Source organism: Rhinatrema bivittatum, chromosome 4 (assembly GCF_901001135.1).
Source record: "Rhinatrema bivittatum chromosome 4, aRhiBiv1.1, whole genome shotgun sequence".
NCBI classification, from domain to species: Eukaryota; Metazoa; Chordata; class Amphibia; order Gymnophiona; family Rhinatrematidae; genus Rhinatrema; species Rhinatrema bivittatum.
In genome coordinates, this window is record NC_042618.1 from 184,407,281 (window position 1) to 184,430,821 (window position 23,541).

Here is a 23,541-nt window from a genome sequence, read left to right on the forward strand (position 1 = left end):
TGAGAATAAATTGGTGCCTGCCTGGGGGTCTGTGTGTGTGAGAATGAATGTGTGCATGCCTGGGGGATGCGGAGGGAGTGGTGTGAAAAGGAATGGGAGCCTGCCTGGGGTTCAGTGTGAGAATGACTAGGAGCTTGCCTGTGTGTGTGTGTGTGTGAGAACGAGTGGGAGCTTGCCTGGGAGTGTGTGTTTGTGTCATGTATGTGAGGGAGCCAGTGAGAGTGAGAGCATGAGTGTGTATGAGAAAATCCAGGGGAGTAAGAGTTTGTGTGGGGGTGTGTGTGGAGGGGGAGAGAGTGCCTTAGAGCCTGAGTGTGTCAGTGTCTGTGAGAGCGAGAGGTTATGGTTGGGTATAAGAGCATGAATGTGTATGTATGTGACAGTGTATGTGTGAGAGAGAATGGACATGTGAGTATGTGTGAGAGAGAGAGGATAACCTCCTAATCCTCGACAATATCAGGGTGACTGGAAATCAAGAGCTCCCATGTATGGACAGCAGGGGCTTTTTAAAATCCTTATTAATTTTAATTATTGTGTGTTATTTGATATATGTACTGTTTTGAAATATTTTATTGGTGTTTGGGAAATTGTAAAAAATGTATATGATTTTAATTAATAGAAATTCTATTTATCAGTAGTTTTAAAATATTTTATTAGTATGGTTTTACTATTATAACTGATGCTTTGTTTCTTGATTTTATTTGTTTTATGAGGAATGGTGGTTCTGTTTTTCCATTATTAATACACAGAGTCTGGCTTCTTGGGGTTTCCATTCCAGTTTTTGTCTAATTTGTGCTCCTTTATTTTGTATTCTGTATTTGGTGAGGGTCTGTCTCTGCTCTGTGTGTGTGACCACGATGAGAGATTCTGCTAGCATGTAGTGTCTGTATAGGGATCTATAGCAATCGGGTTTGTTTTGTTTCCTCAGTAGGTGGTGTATTGGTATTCTAGGACCCAGTGTAATATTTACCCTTGCTTTTTCACAGGTAGGGTTATTATTGTTTGAATCCTTGGTGTTATTACTGTTATGTTATGATGGGATTGCAGTATAGATTTTGGGTGTCTCTTTTGCGGTGCTTTATGTTAGTTCACAATGTGTCTGGCAGTGGAAGGTGTTTGTGCTGCTGTTACTGTGAGGTGACACCAGAATTTGAAAATATCTTTTAGTATGATGAGCTGTAAGGGAAACATCCAAGCTCCATTGTTTGGGGGAATTTCAGTGGATGCACAGAGATACAGAACTGGAGGTGCAGGATTTGTATTGACATTCTGTCCCTTCCTATATATTCCAGACTTCATTCTCATAATCATATAGAATTAGTTGAATGAGGCTATCAAATAATTTTATAGTAGTTTTACTAGAAGTGTGAAACTGGCCAGCTTTTTAAAATAATGCAGAAGACCCTTTGGACTTTTTTTAACAACACTTTTTTTTATAACCAATTTTAAAGCAGGATCCATGCTATAGAGGTGGGTGTGATGAAGAAATGTCATTTTGGCTCCCCCCCCCCCCCACCCAAAACAAATTCTTCTGTCTAGAGATGCCACTGATTTTCTGTGGCACACAAATGCATTGGCCCCCGGGCACTGGAGACCCTTGGTGTGCCACTGGGTGCGAGCCATATGGGGCCGCAAGTGGTGGCAAAGAGGAGTGGAGATTTGGCGGGCCGCAAGCAGTGCCCAATCTGCTCGCGACCCAGAAAACCCCAGTCAGCGGGCGTGATTGAGAATGAGGTAGGAGTCGGGGCCGAGACCGGGGGGGGGGGGGGGGGGGGGGGGCGCAAGGAAGAAGGCTCGCCTAGGGCGCCAAATCCCCTTGCACCGGCCCTGGGTGGGATGAGTTCCATCACAGCCCCACACGTGGGCTCTTCTTCTCTTCGGCCCAACCACAACCCGCTGGCCTTCCTGCTCTTGGGAGGGGGTTTGGCGTTGAAGCAGGAAAAATTGTGCGTGGGCGCACACACAGCATATTACAGGGAACACTGCCACCGAAGCGTGGCGCACCAATCCTTATTTTCGGCTGCCGGCAGCCTCTCGTTCTCTTCAGCCACCAGCGGATTGAACTCTGCCAGCGACCTCTCTTCCTCTTCAGCAGCTGGTGGGTTTGGCTCCTCTGGCAGCGCTGTGTCCTCTTCTGTTGCTGCTGTCCCCCGGTGTGTGCCACCCTGTGCAAATGCACGGAATGCACACCTGGTCATGGAGGGCCTGTGCATCAGGTTCAGGGCCGGAGCCAGCTTTGTTGCTGCCCTGTATGAATAATTACTGTACTCCCTCCCCCCACAATTCATTCAGTCTCTGTCCCAGGCCTGTCAAATAAAGCCCAGCTCCCTCCAGCAATCAATATTTTTAAAAACTGACACCCATCCACTCCTTCACAGAACCCATGGTCAAGGGAAGGGTATTACATAGCCTAGGGAAACCTTACAGCCTTGCATCCCTCCCCCCCCCCACACACACACAAAACTCCCACACCCTCTATAGCCACAGAAAATTTAATTATGCATTTGTAACAAATTTTACATGAAAAAATACATTCACAAGTACAGTCTTCTAAGGCAAAATATCACTTACAACATGTATATTATATTTACATGCACTGCTGTGGTGCCAACCAGAAAACTCTACAAAAAAGGTACTTGGAACTCATATGTAATTTATAATGGCACCTCAAAAATCCATGAATAAACGTAATTACCATTACAATATAGAAAACCTCCCATACCAAAATAATCCTAACTGCCAGCATTCAAACAGTAACAACCTTATCTATGAAAAGGCAACACTGCAAATATTTCACCAGGCCCTAGAACACAAATGCACCTCCTATTGGGAAAACAGAACAAGCCAGGCTGCTGTAGATCCTTACATAGGAACTACATGCCAGTAAAATAGCTCATCTCGGTCCCATATGCAGAATACAGACAGACCCTGACCGAATACAGAATAAAGAGTCCAGAAAGTATAAACAGGAATGTGCTGAGAACTATTGAACTGGAACCCACAACAAGCCAGCTTCTATTTGCAGAGCAACAATGGAAAAACAGAAACATTACCATTCTTCATAAAACATTAAATAATAAAATCAATATAAAACATAATAGTAATATCATATTCTTAAAAAGAATAAATATTTCAAACTAGTTAATGAAAAGAACATCCAAAATTTCCCAAACACCAATAAAATATTTTTAAAAATCCATTAATCAAAAAAACAAAACAATAAAATATTTCAAAACAGAAAAAACATCTAATTACACTCAATAATTAAAACTAATAAGGATTAAAACATCTCCTGCTGGGGGCGCTCTTCCTTGACCAACCAAGATGGATGCATAACTGAGAAGCTCTCTACTCCTGATCACTAATTCCATCCTATAGCATTGCTATGTGCTTGTTTTTTGCAGTCTTCGGCTGTTATACTCCAAGGTAATCCCCATAGATGGCGACTAAACGAAAGACTACGGACTTGAAACAGTTTTTTTGTTTAGCAAACAGACCTCTGAATCTCTCGGCACTGATGGAAGCCAGGCTGCAGAAGATACAGGAGGCCCAGCTCAGGAAGATGCCGTATTGGTACCTTCACTACCTGAGGCACCACTGATCTATCATCAAGAAAAGAACTAAGGGGCTAGTTTTTAGAGCTCCGAGCTGATATGAAGCAGCACAAAAAAGACCTTCTAGAATTCATATCAGAGGTTTGGGATGATTTGGTGGCCCTGGGCTCCTGTGTCGATGAGCTCAACATTCGCATTGAAGGCCATGCTGATGCCATTAATAATTAAATGGCGCAGCAGAAGCAAATACAAAACAAGACTGCAATTCTCACTGAAAAATTGGAAAAGCTTAAACTGCTCACAATGGTACAATTTGAGAATTCGGAGGGTGTTCGAAACTAAAGATAACAAAGATGCCATGGCAGTGGCACTGAATATATGCACCTTCAAACTCTCAACTACGGGGTCTGGTGCCTTGACTGCTGATGACCTCATGCTGTTGGTGAAAATCGAACGTACCCACAGGGCATTGGGCCCTAAACCGGAGAATCGGGCCAGAGACAGTTTTGTGCGTGCACAGTTTTGCCCAAAAACCTCTCATCTTTGAAACGGCACATAAGCAGGCCAAACGGCAGTGGTAAGGACACCCCATTGCAATTTTTCATGATCTTGCGCCATCTACCCTTCACAAGCGCTACGAGCTGTGGGAGGTGACCCGTACGCTGCGGGATGTGCAAGTCCGTTACTGGTGGACTTTCCCCTTTGGCTTACATTTTATGGTCAAGGGTGTAACATACAGAAGTGAAAACTGTTCCAGAAGCTGTGGAAGCTTTCAAGCAAGCAAATATTTCTGTCAGCTTTCCTGTACCTAAGATGGCATCTGGAGCGTCTAAAATGGATACTTACCCAAGATGGCAACGCACTGGGAAAGGAAGTAGGAGGCTGCGTTGGCAGTTGGAGGACTCTTGTTCAGCTCTGTCTGATCAGGGTTGACGTGTGGAACTGTCTATTTGCCTCTTGCAATTTTAATTGTCTCTCTTTGAACCTGGCCACTATTTTTTGCAGTACTATTGGTCTGGCAGGTAGTCCTTGTTGTATTGATCATTTTGCAATGCTATTTATTGCATTTTTCAAGCTTAACTGATGGAAAATTACTATTATTTCTTGCATGATATTTTTATTGGGTGATCGGGGGAATTGGCTTCTATTCCACCTTGGTTTTTCACTTATGTCTCCCGGGGGTGGCAGATCTGCTATGGAGGTTGGGCGGATTGTGAATTGGGTGGTGGGAATTTGGCGGGGGGGGGGGGGGGGTTATTATCTCTACTGTTACTACACATACATTGTTGGGGCAGATTGAACTTGCTTTCTTTATACATATCTCCAGAGAGTGGTAACTGGGGTCATGAGGTGTGGACTTCTATAATGTTTAATGGAGACTAGGATTTTTTCACTTAATGTTAAAGGCCTCAATTCATTTCAGAAACACTAGTTATTATTTAGGGACCTAACAACCTACAAAGCCTCCATTGTATTTTTACAAAGACTCACCTACGGAAAAGGCATGAGCGTCTCTTTTCACATAAAGACTACCCGCACTAGCACCATAGGGGTCAAGTATTCTGATGTGGCCATCTTGATTTCAATTTTTTTTTTTTTTTTTACACACAGTGAGGTAGATTTTCAAAGGGGTACGCGCGTACCCCCCGAAAACATACCCCCCGAAAACCTACCCCAAACCCCCCCCTGCGCGCGCCGAGCCTATTTTGCATAGGCTCGGCGGCGCGCGCAAGCCCCGGGACGCGCATAAGTCCCGGGGCTTGCAAAAAGGGGTGGTCGGGGGCGTGGCCAGGAGGGCACGGTTAGGGATCAGGGGCGTGTCCGGGGGGGCGTTTGGGCGGTCCGGGGGCGTGTCCGAGTGCCCCGACACAGCGGCCTGTGTCGGGGCCTGCCGCGCCGGCGCACGTAAGTTACTACTGCCCGATAAAGGTAGTGGGGGTCTAGATAGGGCCGGGTGGGGGGGTGGGTTAGGTAGGGGAAGGGAAGGTGCGGGGAGGTAGAAAAAAGTTCCCTCCGAGGCCGCTCCGATTTTGGAGCGGCCTCAGAGGGAATGGGCAGCGCGCGCAGGGCTCAGCGCGCGCAAGTTGCACAAATGTGCACCCCCTTGCACAAATGTGCACCCCCTTGCGCGCACCGATCCCGGATTTTATAAGATACGCGCGTATCTTATAAAATCCAACGTACTTTTGTTCGTGCCTGGTGCGCGAACAAAAGTATGCGCGCGCGTATGTTTTTAAAATCTACCTCAAATTGCTCTTTCAGCTTTTGGACCTGGGTGGCAGATTTTTATTGTTAAAAATTAGAGTGGGTAGAGCTGTACTCACACTTGTTAATTTATATTCTCCTAATACTGACCAAGCCACATTTCTGGAACTGCTGGATTCTATTTTACTCTCTCATGCAAAAGTGCTTTTAATCCTGGGTGCAGACTTTAACCTTACTAAAAATCCTATTCTAGATAACTTGCACCAATTGCCATTGTCCTTACAAGAGGTGAGGAAAATGCTTTGCTCATTAATATCTCAGTGGAGTCTCCTTGATATTTGGAGATACCCTAACTCTCGAGTATATATCATTTTTCATCATGCCACGGATCTTATTCCCGTATTATCTTCTTATTGACAAAATGTTGCAAAATCGAGTAGTAGGGGTTGACAAGGGAACATTACCTGGTCCGACCATGCACCTAATTTGGCTGGATGTTTCTTTTCAGAATTTGGATTGTGGTCAACGATTTTGGTGTCTTAACTAAAGTTTGTTAAAAGATGACTCATTTGCTGATTCTCTAGGGGAGCAAATGCTAGAGTATTTCCAGCTCCAAGCCCATACTTCTACAACTAAGGATGTGATTTGGGATTGTTCTACAACCGTAGTGAGAGACCTTTAAATTTCTCAGGTTGCCCATTGCAAAAAGGCAATGGAATTTAAACGGTCTCAGCTACTGAATGAGATAACACAGTTATTGCGAGTGCACGTGTGGACACAATCCAAGTCCGTATTTCACAGATTATCACTAGCGCAATCAGAATTACAGTAACAAGATGACGCTACTTTGCTCCATAGGCTAGAATTAGCTAAGCAGGATTATTTTGAAGGGGGGAACAAGGCTGACCGATATTTAGCAAGGAGTCTAAAAGCTTTACATATCCAGAGTTCTATTGCCAAAGTTAAAACTGCACAGAGGGATATGATTAGTAAATCTGCAGAAATTCAGAACTGCTTTACACAGTTTTATACCACCCTTCACAGTACAGAGGCAGCCATTGCTGATGCTGATATAGATCCATATCTTAATCCCATATCACTCTCCTGCCTCACCCCTGAACAGAGTTTTTTGGATGGTCCAATCAGCACAGTCTAGGTTTTGCAGGTCATTAAGAACCTGAAGGTGGGCAAATCCCCGGGTTTGGATGGGCTGTCTAGTGGTTATTATAAGCGGTTTTCCCATATTTTGGTTGCTCCTTTGACTTACATGTTCAGTTTTCTCCGGGAGGAGGGCTCTCTTGCAATAAATTCTAATGTGGCTGGCATTTCTGTTATTGCAAAGCCTAGCAGGGATCCCACCCTCTGTGGGATCTCTTTAATTAATCTGGACCTCAAGATTTTAGCTAGGGTCCTAGCCGAATGTCTGAATGGAATTTTACCTCAGCTGGTGCACCATGATCAAGTAGGCTTCATGCCCAATTGCTCAGCGGCAGATAATGTTCGCAAAATTGTTGACTTGTTATGGTGGGTACGTAAAGAACATACCCCTACTATTTTACTGTCTGTTGATGCAGAGACAGCATTTGACATGGTGCACTGGTCTTTCCTGTTCAAGATATTACAGAAAATGCAGTTTGGTCTTTTTTGTGTTTTTTTAATCCACTGGATTGAGAAGCTATATGATTCCCCAAAAGCTCAAGGGAAGGTTAATGGCAGTTATGGGGATTGCTTTGCCATAGGTCGAGGTACATGGTAGGGTTGCCCATTATCCTATTACTGTTCGCTCTTTTTTTTGGAACCTTTTACTATAAGAGTTAGACTTTCAGCCCAGATTCAGGGAGTCAGTTTGGGTGACAGGCCAGCAAGCTGAGAGGATTTGTACCAGGACTCCTTGTGCCTCACTTGCTCTTATATAAAGAATATCAATTTTTATACAGTATGTTGCAGCAAAGAATATGCACTTCAAGTTTACTTTTTCTCTTTCCTTATTTTTAAAAAGGAAACTACTCACTAGGACCTCAGCAATCTCTGCCTGAGAAGCTCTTGGAAAGCCACGGACAGGGGTGAAGGAATACGACAAAGCACAATTTGCAAATGTTTTAATGACAAAAGGGGGCAATTTTCAGAACAGGCCACCCAGATGCAAAGTCCAAATATTTATATTGTGAAGAGTAACTTTTTTATTTCCAATGTTTAGTCTGTTTTCACTAATGTTTTATACATTTTATTGTTCTTATTTTATAATTTATTGTATTATTAATTGCACTGCTTAATTGTAAACTGTTATGATGGTTTTACCAAATGACGGTTATAAAACTAATAACATAAATAATAAATAAATACTTTACCTTTGAAAATTGCCCATAGGTACAACTGGGCCGCAGACTTGCATCAGTTTATTGTGCTGGCTAACTCTGGTTGGGAAATAGTAAGTGTACATTTGAAAATGCAACATATATGAGCTTTTTTTTCCCTAATCCCATTCAGAACATCCCCCCAGTCCCCTGAAACACTTCTTCTTAACCCTGCTAAACATCCCCGTGCAGTGGTACCCCGCAGGTACCTTTTTGCTGGGCTAAGGCTGGGCAATTTTCAGACTGAACCTTTTAGTGGGGTAGATTAGGGTAGGGAAGCTTGCAGGGGCCACTGTTGCTGCTGTGCCTGGTCTGTGGGTTAAAGATAACTTTCAGTTTCCAGTGCTGTAAATCTAGCAGCCTTGTGAGCACTAAATTCAGCATTAACTTTTTTGAATTCGAAAGTAAAGTAGATAATAGTTTGCTTTGCATTTGATTCTTTATGTCAACGTGTTTTAAACTTAACAAGTAATCATGTTCTATTGATGTGCTACTTAAAAAATGTGAAGCTTGTGCTATTACGATTTTGCATTTAATATATTGACCGGTTAAGGACTACACATTCTAAATGCTTACAGATAAGGTGTCGGGAAAACTAGGACAGATTCAAAATGTCCCTGATGCTGCGGAGCAAGTTGACAGATCCAAGCTAGAACACCTACGTCTGTGTCATGTTTGCTTCTGTAACATTAATTTAAAGCTGATCTTTAGGCTGCAGGGCAGACTTCTCAATTTGACAGCAAGATTGGGTGTAAATGTAACAGCTTCTATCCACTATCGAGAATAAAAGAGGAATCATTGATTGCAACCAATTAGCATGAATATTTCTGCCTTAGACAAAACATGGGAAATAGTTCAAGGTTGCAGTATGCCCATACATTCCTATAGAAATTCAATAAGAAATGTTCATGGTTAGCATGGTAATATTGTACATTGGAAAATTCAGAATAGGATAGACAGTGTTAGCTTTAAAGAAATACATATGGTATAAGAGTTGCCATACTAGGTCAGACCAAAGGTCCATCAAACCCGGTATCCTGTTTTTCCAACAGGGGCCAATCCAGGTCACAAGTACCTGGCAGGATCCCAAAAGGTCAACAGATTACATATTACTTATCCCAGGGATAAGCAGTGGATTTCCCCAAGTCTACCTTAATAATTGTTTATAGACTTTTCTTCGAGGAACTCGTCTAAACCTTTTTTAAACCCAGCCACACTAATAGCTTTCACCAATCCTCCTCCATCAATGGATTTCAGAGTTTAGTTATGTGTTGATTAAAAAAATATTTTCTTCTACTTGTCTTAAATGTATTACCTAGTAAGTTTAATACATGTCCCCTAGTTTTGTACTTTTTGAAAGAGTAAACAATTGAGAAGTGCGACCAAGATGATAAAGGGGATAGAATGGCTCCCTTATGGGGAAAGGCTGAAGAGGTTAGGACTGAGAAACGTTTATTTACTCTTTCAGATAACAGAAGGACTAGGGGGGGGGGGGGGGGGGCACACCTTGAAGTTAGCAAGTAGCACATTTAAAACAAATCAGAGAACATTCTTTTTCACTCAATATACAATTAAGCTCTGGAATTCATTACCAGATGAATTCCAGATGAATTCTGGAATTCATTACCAGATTGTTTTTTACGTTACGTTATGCTTTACACTCCTTGTTATTTGTAAACCGGGTTGATGTGATGCCTATCATGAAACTCGGTATAACAAAAACAATAAATAAATAAATAAATAAGATGATGTGGTAAAGGCAGTTAGTATAGCTGGGATTATAAAAGATTTGGATAAATCCCTGGAGGAGAAGTCCATAAACTGCTGTTAATCAAGTTGACTAAGGGAAACATTTTTAAAAAATGTGCGCGTGGTCCATGTGTGTGTGCAACCCGGTGCACACACATAGATGCGCGATTTTATAACTTGCACGTGCGCTGGCGAGTGCATGTTATAAAATCGGGGGTGGTGCGCACAAGGGGGGGGGTTGAAAATTGCAATCTAAGCGCGGTGACGAGATCGGCCCTCCCCCAGTTCCCTCACAGTTTGCAAATGTCCGCTGCATCGGCCGCCTCCAGCTCCGCCACACCCCTGGACTGCTTCAATTAAGGAGCAGACTGGGAGAGAACTTTCCTTCCCCCTCCCCCTACCTACCCTCCCTCCTTCTTCCCCTCTCCTCCCGACCCCTTAGAAGGCTTTATCTTTTTTTTTTTTTTTACTTGTTTTAGAACTTACGCCTGCTCCTGAGCTGGTGTAAGTTGCGCGATCCCCTGGCACAACGACAAATGCCCGCTGCACCAGCCACCTCCAGTTCCACCCTGTCCCACCCCCCGGACTGCCCCTTTTCTATGGCCTGGCTCTTGTGTGCGTAACGAGGGTTATGGGTATGGCTGGGCCCCTTTCAAATGCGTGCAGTGCATGCAAGGCCTGGCCACACGCGGAAGCCCCCTTTTTTACATGCACCGGGCATTTAAAATCAGGCTATTAGGGAATAGCCACTGCTGTTACTGGCATTAGTAGCACGGGATCTGTTTAATGTTTGGGTACTTGCCAGGTACTTGTAACCTGGATTGGCCACTGTTGGAAACAGGACGCTGGGCTTGTTGGACCTTTGATGGCAACTTCTTATGTTCTCATGATTCATGTCCACCTGTTCCTCTCCACTCGTGATTTTTATAGCTCTCTATCATATCTCCTCTCAAAAATCTCTTCTCCTAACTGAATCTCTTTCGCCTTTCCTCATAAGGGAATCGTTCCTCCTCCTTTATCATTTTGGTCACCTTTCTCTGTACCTTTTCTAATTCTGCTACATTTTGTTTTTGGATGCAGTTACCAGATTTGCGCACAATACTCAAGATGCATTCATACCATGGAGCGATACAGAAGCATTACAATATTCTCTTATTTTATTCTCCATTCCTTTCCTATTAATTCCTAGCATCTTATTTGCTTTCCTGGCCGCCGCTGCTGCACATTAAGCAGAGGATTTCAAAATGCTAACCATGATGATGCCTGGATTTTCTGGTGGTGACGCCTAAAGTGGAACCTTGCAATCTGTAGTTATAATTTGAGTTGCTCTTCTCGCCATGTATCACTTTGCCCTTGTCCGCTTTAAAGGCTGGATTTTAAAAGCCCCGGCGCGCTGGTCCGGGCCCTGCACACGCTGCGTGCATTCTCAAAAGGGCCCAGCCACACGCATAAGTGACGATACGCGCACAAGGGCTGGACCTTAAAAAAAGAGGCGGGCCGGGGGGGCGTGGTCTGGGCAGGGAGGGGGTGGGGCAGGATGGAGGCCGGCCGGGACAGCGGCCATTAGCTGCTGCCCCGGGGAAGCTCGCACCAGCAGCCGGCTGGCGTGCGTAACTTACTTCTACCGCTGAGGAACAGTAAGTACGAAAATAAAACAAAATGGGGAAAGGTAGGTTAGGTTTAGGGGGCGGGGAAGGTTAGGCAGGGGGGTTAGGCAGGGGGGTTAGGCAGGGGGGTTAGGGAAATTCCCTCCCAATCCGCGTGAAACTTGCAAATATTCACCCCCCCCCCCCTCTCCCATGCGCGCGTGGATTATAAAATCCAGAGCACATGGGCGTGCGGCCAACGGATTTTATAATGTTATAAAATCGGCGCATCCGTGTTTGCGCACCGGGAACTGCACGCACATGGACGCGCATGCGTATGTTTTCAAATCTACCCCAAAATGTCATCTGCCCTTTGGATGCCCAGTCTTCCATTTTTGCAAGGTCATCCTGTAATATTTCACAGTTCTCTTGATTTCATAACTTTAAATAATTTTGTATCGTCTACAAATTTGTTCACTTCACTCATTTCCATGTCATTTATAAATATGTTAAAAAGCAGTGGTCCTCGTACAGAGCTGGGGTACTCCATACTCACCTTTCTCCATTAAGAAAATTGACCATTTCGCTCTACGCTCTTTTTTTTAAATCTTTTAACAACGTCTCAATCCACATTAGAACATTGCCTCTTAACCCACAACTTTTAAATTTCTTCAGGAGTCTCTCATGAGGGACTTCGTCAAATTCTTTCTGAAAATCCAGATATATCAACTGGCTCATCTTTAGCCACATGTTTATTCACATCTTTAAAAATGTAGCAGATTAGTGAGGCAAGACTTCCCTTGGCTAAATCCATGTTGACTTTGTCCCATTAAATTATGTCTCTCTATATATGTTTAGTCATTTTGTTTTTTAAAATAAATTGTAATAATATTTCCTGGCACTGACATCAGGCTTACCAATCTAATTTCCTGAATCACTCCAGTACCCTTTTTAAAAATTAGCATGACTCAGGCCACCCTTCAGTGAGAAGACGAAGGTCAGCAAGAGCTCCTGCAAATGGTAAATCTAAATGAACACAAATTGGGATACCCCAGCACAAAATTTGGAACACCTAGTGGTACAAAGTTTTGGAACACACATAGAAAAAGTGAAAAACAAAATATGTGGAGCATTAAGTGAGGATGGACTAAGATCCAATGAGACCCTGGATATTAAAATGTTCAATGCCAAGTTTGTGGAAAACGGAGATAAAAGGACAAAACCCATTGTTCAAGATCACTGCACAATCTTCTACTAACATCAGTGTATAGCAATGGCAGCCGTGTGGGCTTGACAGCAGATTGACAGCTGAGGCTTGTGTGAGGCAAGAGTGGCCTTGCAGTGCAGTCCTTGTTAGGCTGTTGCTGTGGCCGGTCCTTTCCGGAGGTTTTAAAAGCACCAGCATGGTATTTTAAGGAAGAAAAAGCACAGACAATGGGAAGAGAAAGGAGCCAAAAGGGAATCATATATTTCTTAGGTTTTAAAGCACACACTAAGATAAAGGAGTCAGAAGAACAACGTCTCCAGTGGGACATCTTCCAGGAGCAGCAGATAAAAAGAGGTTTCTTTTCCCACCGTACTGTTTTTATTACCTTGTGTGAAAAAAAAAAAAAAAAAAACCAAACAAACATATAAGCTGTTAGATCTGTCACTTCCAGGAGAAGCTGAAGAGTCTTTGAACTTTTCCAACAGAAGCAGGTGAAAAAGGCATAGCCTGCCAACGGAAAGCAAAATGCAAGGCATCCTTAGTTCCTTTTACACTAGGAACAAGGAAAAATGTCAGATTTGTTTATTCTTCATTTTTTAGTGCTCGTGAAAGGTGCTAGACTGACTGACAGTATTGGAAACAGAAGCCCTGAACTTCTCCATAGCGTGAGCAAACAATAACCTCCATAATATAGCCCCAGTGGCGTGCCTCAGCCACTCTTCTGGAAGGACCACTCTCATGAGTGAAGGTTAGTTTATCTTCTACAGTTTCTGGCCTTTCTATGAACAGAAAATGCTTTAAGACTCTCATTGCAAAACAGTTTGGAGCCATTCCAGCTCTTACATTGAGCTGAAGCATGTTTGAATATTTTTTTTATGTGCAAAGGTAAAATATACTTATCTTGCGTATTCAGGCATGGGCAGGAATAGTCCAAACTTCTATGCAATGGAATCTTTAAAATAGTCCCTGAACATGAACTGGGGACTTGACGCCAATTGCAGTATTACGACCTACTACTAATCCTCTCTAAAGCACCTCTCCATGTACACAGCACTGTACAGATATACATAAGAGAGAGTCCTTGCTCCATGGAGCTTGCAATCTAGTGAAGACAAACGTGCATGACAAACGAAAGTCTAGGGAAAATGTATTTATTATAGAACAGTGGTTAAAATTTAAAAGCAGCCTCAAAAAGTTGAGTTTCTAGACTATAGCCAGCAAAGGAACATCATGCAGTGACTCATTGAGTCTGTCAGGTATATGGCACAGCAAGGTGGAAAGTGAGGAGTCAGGAGTTGGCAGTGGAAATAAAGGACACAAATATAAGCAACTTGCCTGATGAACGGAGTCCATATGAAAGGGTGTAGGGAGAGAGAAGTAAGGTAACGAGGAGCTGCAGAGTGAATGCATTTGTAGGTGAGCAAGAAAAGCTTGAGGTCAATGTGGAAGCAGGCAGGGAGCCATTGTAGTGACCTGAAAAGAGGGGCTACATGGTCAGCAACATTGAAGGAAGTTGTTCAGTTGAATATTGAATAGATCAGTGGTTCTCGGCCTTTTTTTTGTCGGTACACAAGTGACAGATGATGCTCACATGCATGACACACAGAACCCATGACCGTCACAGGGCTAAATGTAAGCACACTGTAAAATACAAAACCTGAAGGAAAAAAACCAAATAATTCAGCACATGTGTAGCAAACCTGCAATACCCAAACAGTTCTAACTTTGAGGACTCAAACAGCAACAGCCCTACCTATGAAAAGGCAGCAGTGCACCACCAAAGCATGTCCTATTGAGAACACACAACAAGACAAATACAAATGCCTACATGCTAATAAAATACATTATTTATTTCTTTGAAAGATTTTTATCCTGCTTAATCCATAGTTCAAGGTGGATTACAGGAAGACTTGCAAAATATGTAAATACAAAGAGTAAAAACCATAAATATACATAAAGATTAACTCATGTTTCAGATAAAAACAATTAAGACAAACTAAACATAAATGATAAACAGAAACAAAAGTAACAAAGAAGCAAATCAATATAACAGCAACAGAAAACCATAGGAACTAACAAGCGCGAGTGGGCTGAGATCATAATTCGTCAGCGCCAAACGCTTGCTTAAAAAGGAAAGTCTTTAAGGCTTTCTAGGATAACATTGGATTGTGCATGGTTCTTAACTGTGCAGGCAGGATGTTCCAAAAGGTCAAGCCTGCCATGGAAAAGGCCCGTTCGCGGATAGGTGTGCAGTTCAGTAAGAGGGCACTTCCAGTAAGCCAGTGTTTGCCGAATGCAGTGCGCATATGGGAACCTATAGTCGCAAAAAAAATTGTTTGTAAGCAATTTCTGGATTATTGCTGCAGCTTTGTGTGTTATGCTCCATGCAATGGGGAGCCAATGAAGGGTGTACAAAACGGGAGTAAAACGTCCGGGGAGCTTACATCCAGTAAGAATTCTCACCTCGGCATTTTGCACATTTTATAAAGCTCTCAGAGAGGGGAGCCCAATCAATGACGAATTGCAATAATGCGGCCTACTAAACACTAGCGCCTGTAAAACAGTACGAAAATTATCGGCCTCTAAATAAGGCTTTAACCTGTGCAGTAAATGGAGCTTAAAAATGCTGCCTTTACCAGAGCTTGAAGGTAAGGTTTGAAAGATAATTCGCAGTCCAGAATGACTCCTAGGTTATGGATGTATGTGGAAATAGGTAATGTGATCTCATCAAAAGGAATGTCTGAGGTCACAGAGAGAACGCAGGCAAACTGACCTTCGTTAAATACAGAATAAGAGACCACAAATTACAAATGTGGAGATAAAAACTGGAATGGAAACCTCAAAAAGCCACCCTGCATGTTGTGCAAAACTGGAGAGCTAGAAACAGAAATCATTTCCTCCTGCACTAAGCAAAGTACAAAGATAGAAATGTACATTCCCCAAACTGACATATTATGGCTCTTGCATCCCATCACTCCCCTTCCATGCCTCCATCATCCTTCACTTCTCCCAATTACTCCCTTTCAATCAACCCCTCACACTCCACCAGGCATTTCCAACACCTCCCCCCCCCCCCGCACTCTCCCTCTCTCCCCTGCTTGACTCTCTGCCCCCTGACCCCCTCTTTCTCATGCCTTCCTGCTTAGTAGCCCCAACACCTCTCTCCCACGTCTCACCGCCCAGCATCCTCAACCTCCTTTTACCCCCCCCCCCCTCCCATAAGAACATGCCATACTGGATCAGGCCAAGGGTCCATCAAGCCCAGCATCCTGTTTCCAACAGTGGCCAAACCAGGCCACAAGAACCTGGCAATTACCCAAACACTAAGTCTATTCCATGTAACCATTGCTAATGGCAGTGGCTATTCTCTAAGTGAACTTAATAGCAGGTAATGGACTTCTCCTCCAAGAACTTATCCAATCCTTTTTTAAACACAGCTATACTAACTGCACGAACCACATCCTCTGGCAACAAATTCCAGAGTTTAATTGTGCGATGAGTGAAAAAGAACTTTCTCCGATTAGTTTTAAATGTGCCCCATGCTAACTTCATGGAGTGTCCCATAGTCTTTCTATTATCCAAAAGAGTAAATAACCAATTCACATCTACCCGTTCTAGACCTCTCATGATTTTAAACACCTCTATCATATCCCCCCTTAGCCGTCTCTTCTCCATGCTGAAAAGTCCTAACCTCTTCAGCCTTTCCTCATAGGGGAGCTGTTCCATTCCCTTTATCATTTTGTTCGCCCTTCGCTGAACCTTCTCCATCGCAACTATATCTTTTTTGAGATGGCGGCAACCAGAATTGTACACAGAATTCAAGGTGTGGTCTCACCATGGAGCGATACAGAGACATTATGACATTTTCTGTTTTATTCACCATTCCCTTTCTAATAATTCCCAACATTCTGTTTGCTTTTTTGACTGCCACAGCACACTGAACCGATGATTTCAATGTGTTATCCACTATGACGACTAGATCTCTTTCTTGGGTGGTAGCACCTAATATGGAACCTAACATTGTGTAACTATAGCATGGGTTATTTTTCCCTATATGCTTCACCTTGCACTTATCCACATTAAATTTCTTCTGCCATTTCGATGCCCAATTTTCCAGTCTCACAAGGTCCTCCTGCAATTTATCACAGTCTGCTTGTGATTTAACTACTCTGAACAATTTTGTGTCATCTGCAAATCTGATTACCTCACTTCCCGAGAGAGAAACCTCAGCATAACCCCATTGCCCAGCAGGGGATGATAAAGTTAGTATCCCATTAGGCTCAGAAGAACAGTAGTTGGCGACGTCTCGCTCATCTGGGTGAAGGAGGAAACAGCTTCCCACTAGGCCAGAAAGAGGAGAAGGAAGCGAGAGGAGCCTCCTATCGGGCCCAATGCAGGAAAAGTCAGCCAGTTCCCACCCAGGCTGATGAGGAGAGAGTAGCCTCCTGCTGGCCTTGTAGCACACGTTCCAGGTTCATCTCGGCATCATAACATATCTTTTTCAAGAGGCATTTAATTGAATGAAGAGTGATGTGTACCAGTTATTTTAATCTGTGGATTATCTGTCTTAATTTTATTATGTGTGCACTGCTGTAATCCATCTTGGACAAATGTTTTATTCGGAAGATGCGGACTCTACGTTTATAAATAAATAAATAACGATTATGGCATAGCAGGTAAGCCTCCCCCCAGTGCGGCTTCTGCCGATGCATTAACCCTCCCCTCCTTTATCCTGGCCCATAGACTGATGCAATAATCTTTGCGTTAAAACTGTAAGCTGAAATCCAGCATGCAGTTCCTTTATTGCAAAGATCAGAATTTTTTAAACTCCTGGTGCAGTAAGATAATGCTATGTTAATGCATCGGGAGTTAAAATGTGTGTGTATGACAAGTTAAAACATGCGCTTAGCTTGGCAGGACCCCGCTGAACGGGAGACGGGGGGGGGGGGAAAGAGATCTGATTATTGCAGGCTGCTTTCCGAGACAAATTTAGTGGCTTCACTTTATGGAGAGATGAAAGATATGGCACTCGGCTGTTATAACTCCCCTCAGGTTTGGCTTTTGTTGCTGGATTTGAAGGCGAGCACCTGTTTCTTTGCATTGTTTCTGTCTGGTGGAAAGAACAGCCCGAGCAGATTGATGAGTGATCTGGACGGGCTTGCTTGGCACAGATCGCTCAAAAGGTTTTCGCTGGGTGATGGTGACAAGCCCGCAGGCTTTCTGGCTGGGAATGCTTCACACAGGGCCTGCCTCCGCCCCCGCCCCTCCCCATAGTAGCTCAGTCGCTATCTCTGGCACCCCTGATTTTCCAGCGCCGGAAACTTAACTCCATCTCTGATCGGGAGTAAAGTTTCCAGCCGTAACAAAACCTGGGTTAGGACCAGCACACCTCTCTGTATCAAGGAGCTCTGCTTAATGCCCTCTGTTGCATGGGATTTCTATGCAAGGTCGCGACGCAGGACTCACAGTTTTCAATGCATATTTTGCGCATGTAAAACTCCTTCCTGCATTGGCAGTAAGCTTTACCTGCACAAAATGGGGCCGATGCAATATGGTGCGCTGAGCCGAGCGCACTGTTAACCCGCAGTCGGACGCGGGTAGAATAGGCGCTAATCAAGCCCCTAATGCAATAAGGGGATTAGCGCATATTCAACGCGCGTCCAACTCGGAGTGAATCTAATAGCGCTCATCACATGCAAATGCATATGAATGAGGCTATTAGGCATTCACTCCCGATGCAAAAAAAAAAATGTGCGTCTCGGACGCACATTTAACTGTCATCTATTAACTGCCAGGAGCAGGCGTTAATAGCTGTGCACATCAAAAAAAGATGAGAAATAAAAAACCGACGCCGAGTTTTTGTGACCCCCGTTCACTGCTAAAAACCAATGCCGAGTTTTTGGGCGTCTGTTTTCCTTACCGGCTGACAGCTTCGAAAACCGACGCCGATAAGCTCGCCGTTGGTTTTCAGCGGCGAACGGTAGTCACGAAAACCCTTGCCGGGTTTATCGGCGTCGGTTTTCATGGCTGTCCGCCGGTAAGGAAAACCGACGCCCATAAACTCGGCATGGGTCTTCGTGACCGACGTACGGCAGTCACGAAAACTGATTGGGTTCACGTTAGCAAGGAGGCGCTAAGACGACCCCCTCATTTATATAGTGCATGGTGCCCACCTTGGGGGAGGGCACATCAAGAGAGTGGGCGTTGACTGTTCAGTGCCCGCTTTCTAAGCGAGTTTTATTGCATCGGCCCCCAATGTGTATTCAAGCACAAATAGAGTTGTGCGTTGGGCTGAGCACACCTCATTGCATCGGCCTTCCAGTTTGCGGAGCTGGATGAATGCGCCCTTCTGCCACCCCCACCCCCCACACCCCCCCTGACATGATAGTTTACTCAGTGGATTGCACAATCAAGCGGTCACATTATGGCTTCCTTTGTCAACTACGGAGGTTCCTGTTGCTATAAAGGACAGAATCAATCAGTTTGATTGGCCAATTCAGCATTTTGTGGTTAAAAAAAAATGTCAACATGCACCCGTGCAAGCAATCCAAACTTGCCCCAAAGTAATTTTTCCCCAGCAATGTGGGCCTGATAACCAGTGAGCAGGCAGGAACACAGGCTACCCAGAGGCTCCATGTTTGTAGAGTGACCTTCGTCCATGGAGGTGCACTCGAAAAGACCCTCTGGGCTACTCACCCTCTTTGCATCCTGGCAAAACAAGGTTTTGTGAAACAAGAGTTTTACAGAAAGTGGTGCGCAAAATGTTACCAAAGGCGTCATGCAAGAAGCTAAAATTAAATGGAGAGGTTTTCTGCAACTATAGTCCCTTTTCCAAGCATGGCAAGGCACTTACGTTTTATTTATTATTTCCTGCTATTTTAGGTCTTTATAAAGGAAATTGTTTCCGAATCAATCACTTTCCAGAGGATAATGATTATGACCACGATAGCTCAGAATATCTTTTGCGTAAGTACAAAAAAAAAAAAATCTGTATAGAATTTTTTTATTTCACCTAAACTCGTGCAGAAAAACTGAAAACTTTCTTGAAATAGGTAATAGATGTCTCAGTGGTACTGGGGTCAGTTTTCTCCCCATTGCCCAGGTCTTGCTTTCCCTAAATGTGTGACCAAGCGAGGCTATGCAGACGTTTGCTTTGTTTCAATGGCTCACGCTAGGTCGCAGTTCTATTTTCTGACTTTCAAGTCAGCAGCATTTAATGCAGACATGCTGCATTTAATTCCCTACCACTGCCCTCCTTTCTCCCCCCCTCCCCACCACAAACCCCTCCCCCTCCTTAGAGCAATGACAAAGTGTTTTTTTTTTAATCCTGCAAGGGTTAAACTTAGAAACTGGCTCCTGGCTGCTCTTTCACGTTTTCAGCAGGTATTTACATAAAAGAAAGCTAGCATTCCTGACACTCTGCTGCCAGCTCCCCGGCAGAACCAAAAACTAAAGTTACAGAATCGAAGGCCCCCTGGGACAGTAAAGAAACTGGGCACAAACCCCTTTCGTGTTCCATTCGTGACACTGAAATACGTTTGGCCAGGGTACAATTTTCCTTAATTTCATTTTGGGCTTATTCCATCTTTACTTAAATAAAGAACAGAGTGGACTCGAGTGTAAATGTCAATCACTGTTTTTTGTGTACTAAGTGGTTTTCTGTCTCCCAAAAGGTTGGTTTGAACTGAAGCTTAGTAAAGCACACCTGTATTGCTTTTACAACACCAAAGGCTTTCATGTTTCTTTCCTCAGAGTGACGCTTGCCAGTTTGCCCTGGTTTTGCCCCAGTGCTTGCAGAGAGAGACGCAATTCTGACCGTCTCCAGAAAAACCCAGGACTATGTCACCATCTTCTCCGGGTCGACCCTATCCCATCTGGGCATTCTAGTCTTATGATCTCAGCAGAAAGAAAGCTCTGCATTCATGCAAAGAAGCAGGATCCAGGCTTGGGTGGCTGGAGGCTTAGAACCCAGAGCAGTGAAACATGAGAGCCCCTTTCCCCAATCCTCTCACATTTAAATCTCAGCTCTGTTCCTCACAGTCGGGCCGATTCAGTAAAACACGCGGGAGAGCCGGCGCTCCGAGGCGAGCGCCCCCTTTCCCAACGCGCGCCCAGGCCACTCTCCTGGGTGCGCGATTCAGTATGCAAATGAGGGCCCGTGGGCAGAAGCGGCGGCTGTCAGCGGATTTGACAGCCAACGCTTAATTTTACCGGCGTCGGTTGTTGAACCCGCTGACAGCCACAGGTTTGGAACACGGACACCGGCAAAATTGAGCATCTGTTTTCCAACCCACGGGCCGCGGGTAGATTTTTTATTTTATTTTTTATTTTTGGGGCCTCCGATTTAATATCGCTATGATATTAAGTCGGAAGGTTTACAGAAAAGCAATTTTTTCTGCTTTTCTGTACACTTTCCCAGTGCCGGCAGAAATTAACGCCAGCCTTTGGGTAGGCGTTAATTTCAGAGAGTAAAATGGGCGGCTTGGCTGCACATTTTACTTTCTGTATCGCGCGGGACTAATAGGCTCATCAACATGCATTTGCAAGTGATGAGCGCTATTAGTTTCGGGGGGGTTGGCCGCGTGTTTTCCACGCGCTATTACCCCTTACTGTATAAGGGGTAATAATAGCTCGTCTAAAATGCGCTTCCAAATGGGGGCTAACGGTGCTTTTGGCTTCAGCACACTGTACTGAATCGGCCTGAGTATAAGTGAGTGCTTCCAAACCCTTTCCTGCAGGAACACCCAAGGGTTGCCACAATGAATATGTATGAGAGAGATTTGTAATCACTGGAGACCCAGTGTTTGCAAACCTATTTCATGCATATTCATTATGGATATCCTGAAAACCAGACTGATTAGGAACGCCTCCAGAAGAGGGTCGGGAAACACTGGTATAAGTCACCAAAGCTTCCTAGTATTCAACTTCCCAGACTGTTTTCCTTGATCTCTCTTCATTTGCATTGTAAATTATTCAGGGTGCAAACCTTTCAATATGAATTACACTATTCGGAGCATCATTTGATAAATGTATTATGTAAGAACATTTAGATAGACCCTGTTAAAGCAGAGGAGTTTGTCAAAATCCATTCCACTTTCTAATTTACGATATTCAAAAGTTTGTTTATTGAGTGTAATGTGGGATTTTTTTGTCCCCATTCGAGCTGTTGATAAAATTGAGTTGAAAAAAGAAAAGGTTGATTAAGTTTACCTTCTGTTACTGTGACAAATAAATCAATATCTTGGAGAACAGAAAACGAATGAGACATTTTTTAATATATGAATAAGTAAGCATGAGCATTGTACTATGAGTGGATACATTTTTGGGTCTGAATTCAAGCAGCATCCACAAATTTCTTGTGAATAAATGTGCCCAAAACAATATAATTTTGGCTTGTAATCTGAGGTTTTTGCCCTTCTTAGCCTATAAACAGATCCAGATAATGAGTACAGTAAAACATGGTATATTATTTAGCCTGTCAAATGACTGACGTCATCTGACTAAGCATTTTATGCTAAAACAGACTGAATCTAGTCAGAAAAGGATACCTGAGAACTTTAGAACGTTCAGGATGTTCTGTGCATTGTGTAGATTCCTCAGGAGATACCTAGGGGGTTCCAGGTCATCAGCCCTTGCTTTTGTCCCCCTGAATGTATGGACATGTAGTTCTGATTTAAGTAAGGATTACAAGGTTTTATACTGTACACATGGGGCAATCTGTTCTTGATGATGTAGCGATAATATAACTGTCCACAATAAATATACATGAGATATTTTTGTGGACACTGGAGTTTAAGACCCAGGCTGATGTATGCACAGATATATCATGTGTATTCATTGGGGATATCCTAAAATCTAGGTCAATTCTAGTCCTCAAGAGCTGCAAACAGGCCTAGTTTTCAGGATATCCACAATTAATATGCATGACAGAGATTTGCATTTGATGGAGGCAGTGCATGCAAAGCTATCTCATGGATATGCTGAAAAGCAGACCCGTTTGTGGCTCTTGAGGATCAGAGTTGGCCACCTCTGATCTAAAAGTAGGGAAGGGAGACTGGCCTGATGACAAGGATGGGAAAGAAGGGAAGGATGTTACATTTAATGAAAATAAATAACGGAATACCTTGCCTTCCTTTATATTAAACATTCATTGAAAAGGTTCTAGATAAGACATTAATGAATGGTTTTGCAGGATGTTCTACATCAGATGAGGCTTAGGAGATTTTATCACCCAGTGACTCCAGAATGCAAGTTATCATGGTTTACAGTTAACTGCTTATATAGCAATGCCGGCAGGTTTTATTCTGAAGTCAAAAGTTTTAGGACACTTTGCCCCTAATCAGAGTAATTCAGAAAACAAAAGCTGGCCTGAGTAATGGCCCAAAAAGCTTCTTATGAAATGTTTTGGCTGGCCTATTTGAACTCTCAAAATACAAACTCTTCACACTAACCACATCACATAGTTTTGAAGTAGGAGAAGACCATGCATGCATTCATCATCCATGGAGTTGTTGGTTTTTTTTTTTAATTTCATTAATTTGTTTTTCCTTTTCATGGCTTTGTTTGAGTTGCTACTGTTTCCAAATAACTCAAGTCTTCAATTCATGCCCTCATCTCACAGAATGCGGTTCATGAATCTGGCCTTCTACCCATTTTAATTGTTAAGATTTATATATATCTCCTGTATATGGTATCCAGCACTTCAAATGCAGGGACAGCAAAGAGTATTCCTCACTCTCTGTGCCTGCACACAGTGACTCAAAAGGCTAGAAGCTAGTTAACTCAGTGTGTGCCTTTAACAGAGGGGGCTACCAATTCCAGTCACTGTCAGCAGGAATTTGCAGAACCATTCTTTCTCAGCAAGTCTGAGCCTATTTCATAGGCTA

The 23,541-nt window shown here is 43.5% G+C and overlaps 1 protein-coding gene across 1 annotated transcript in view; it reads left to right on the top strand.

Annotated features, from left to right (window-relative positions):
* CACNG4 (calcium voltage-gated channel auxiliary subunit gamma 4) overlaps nt 1-23,541 on the top strand; it is a 110,385-nt gene that overhangs the window by 77,015 nt on the left and 9,829 nt on the right. The window contains exon 2 of the mRNA XM_029599342.1: nt 19,538-19,621. Coding sequence (XP_029455202.1) covers nt 19,538-19,621 — 84 coding nt within the window. The remainder of the gene's footprint in view (nt 1-19,537; nt 19,622-23,541) is intronic.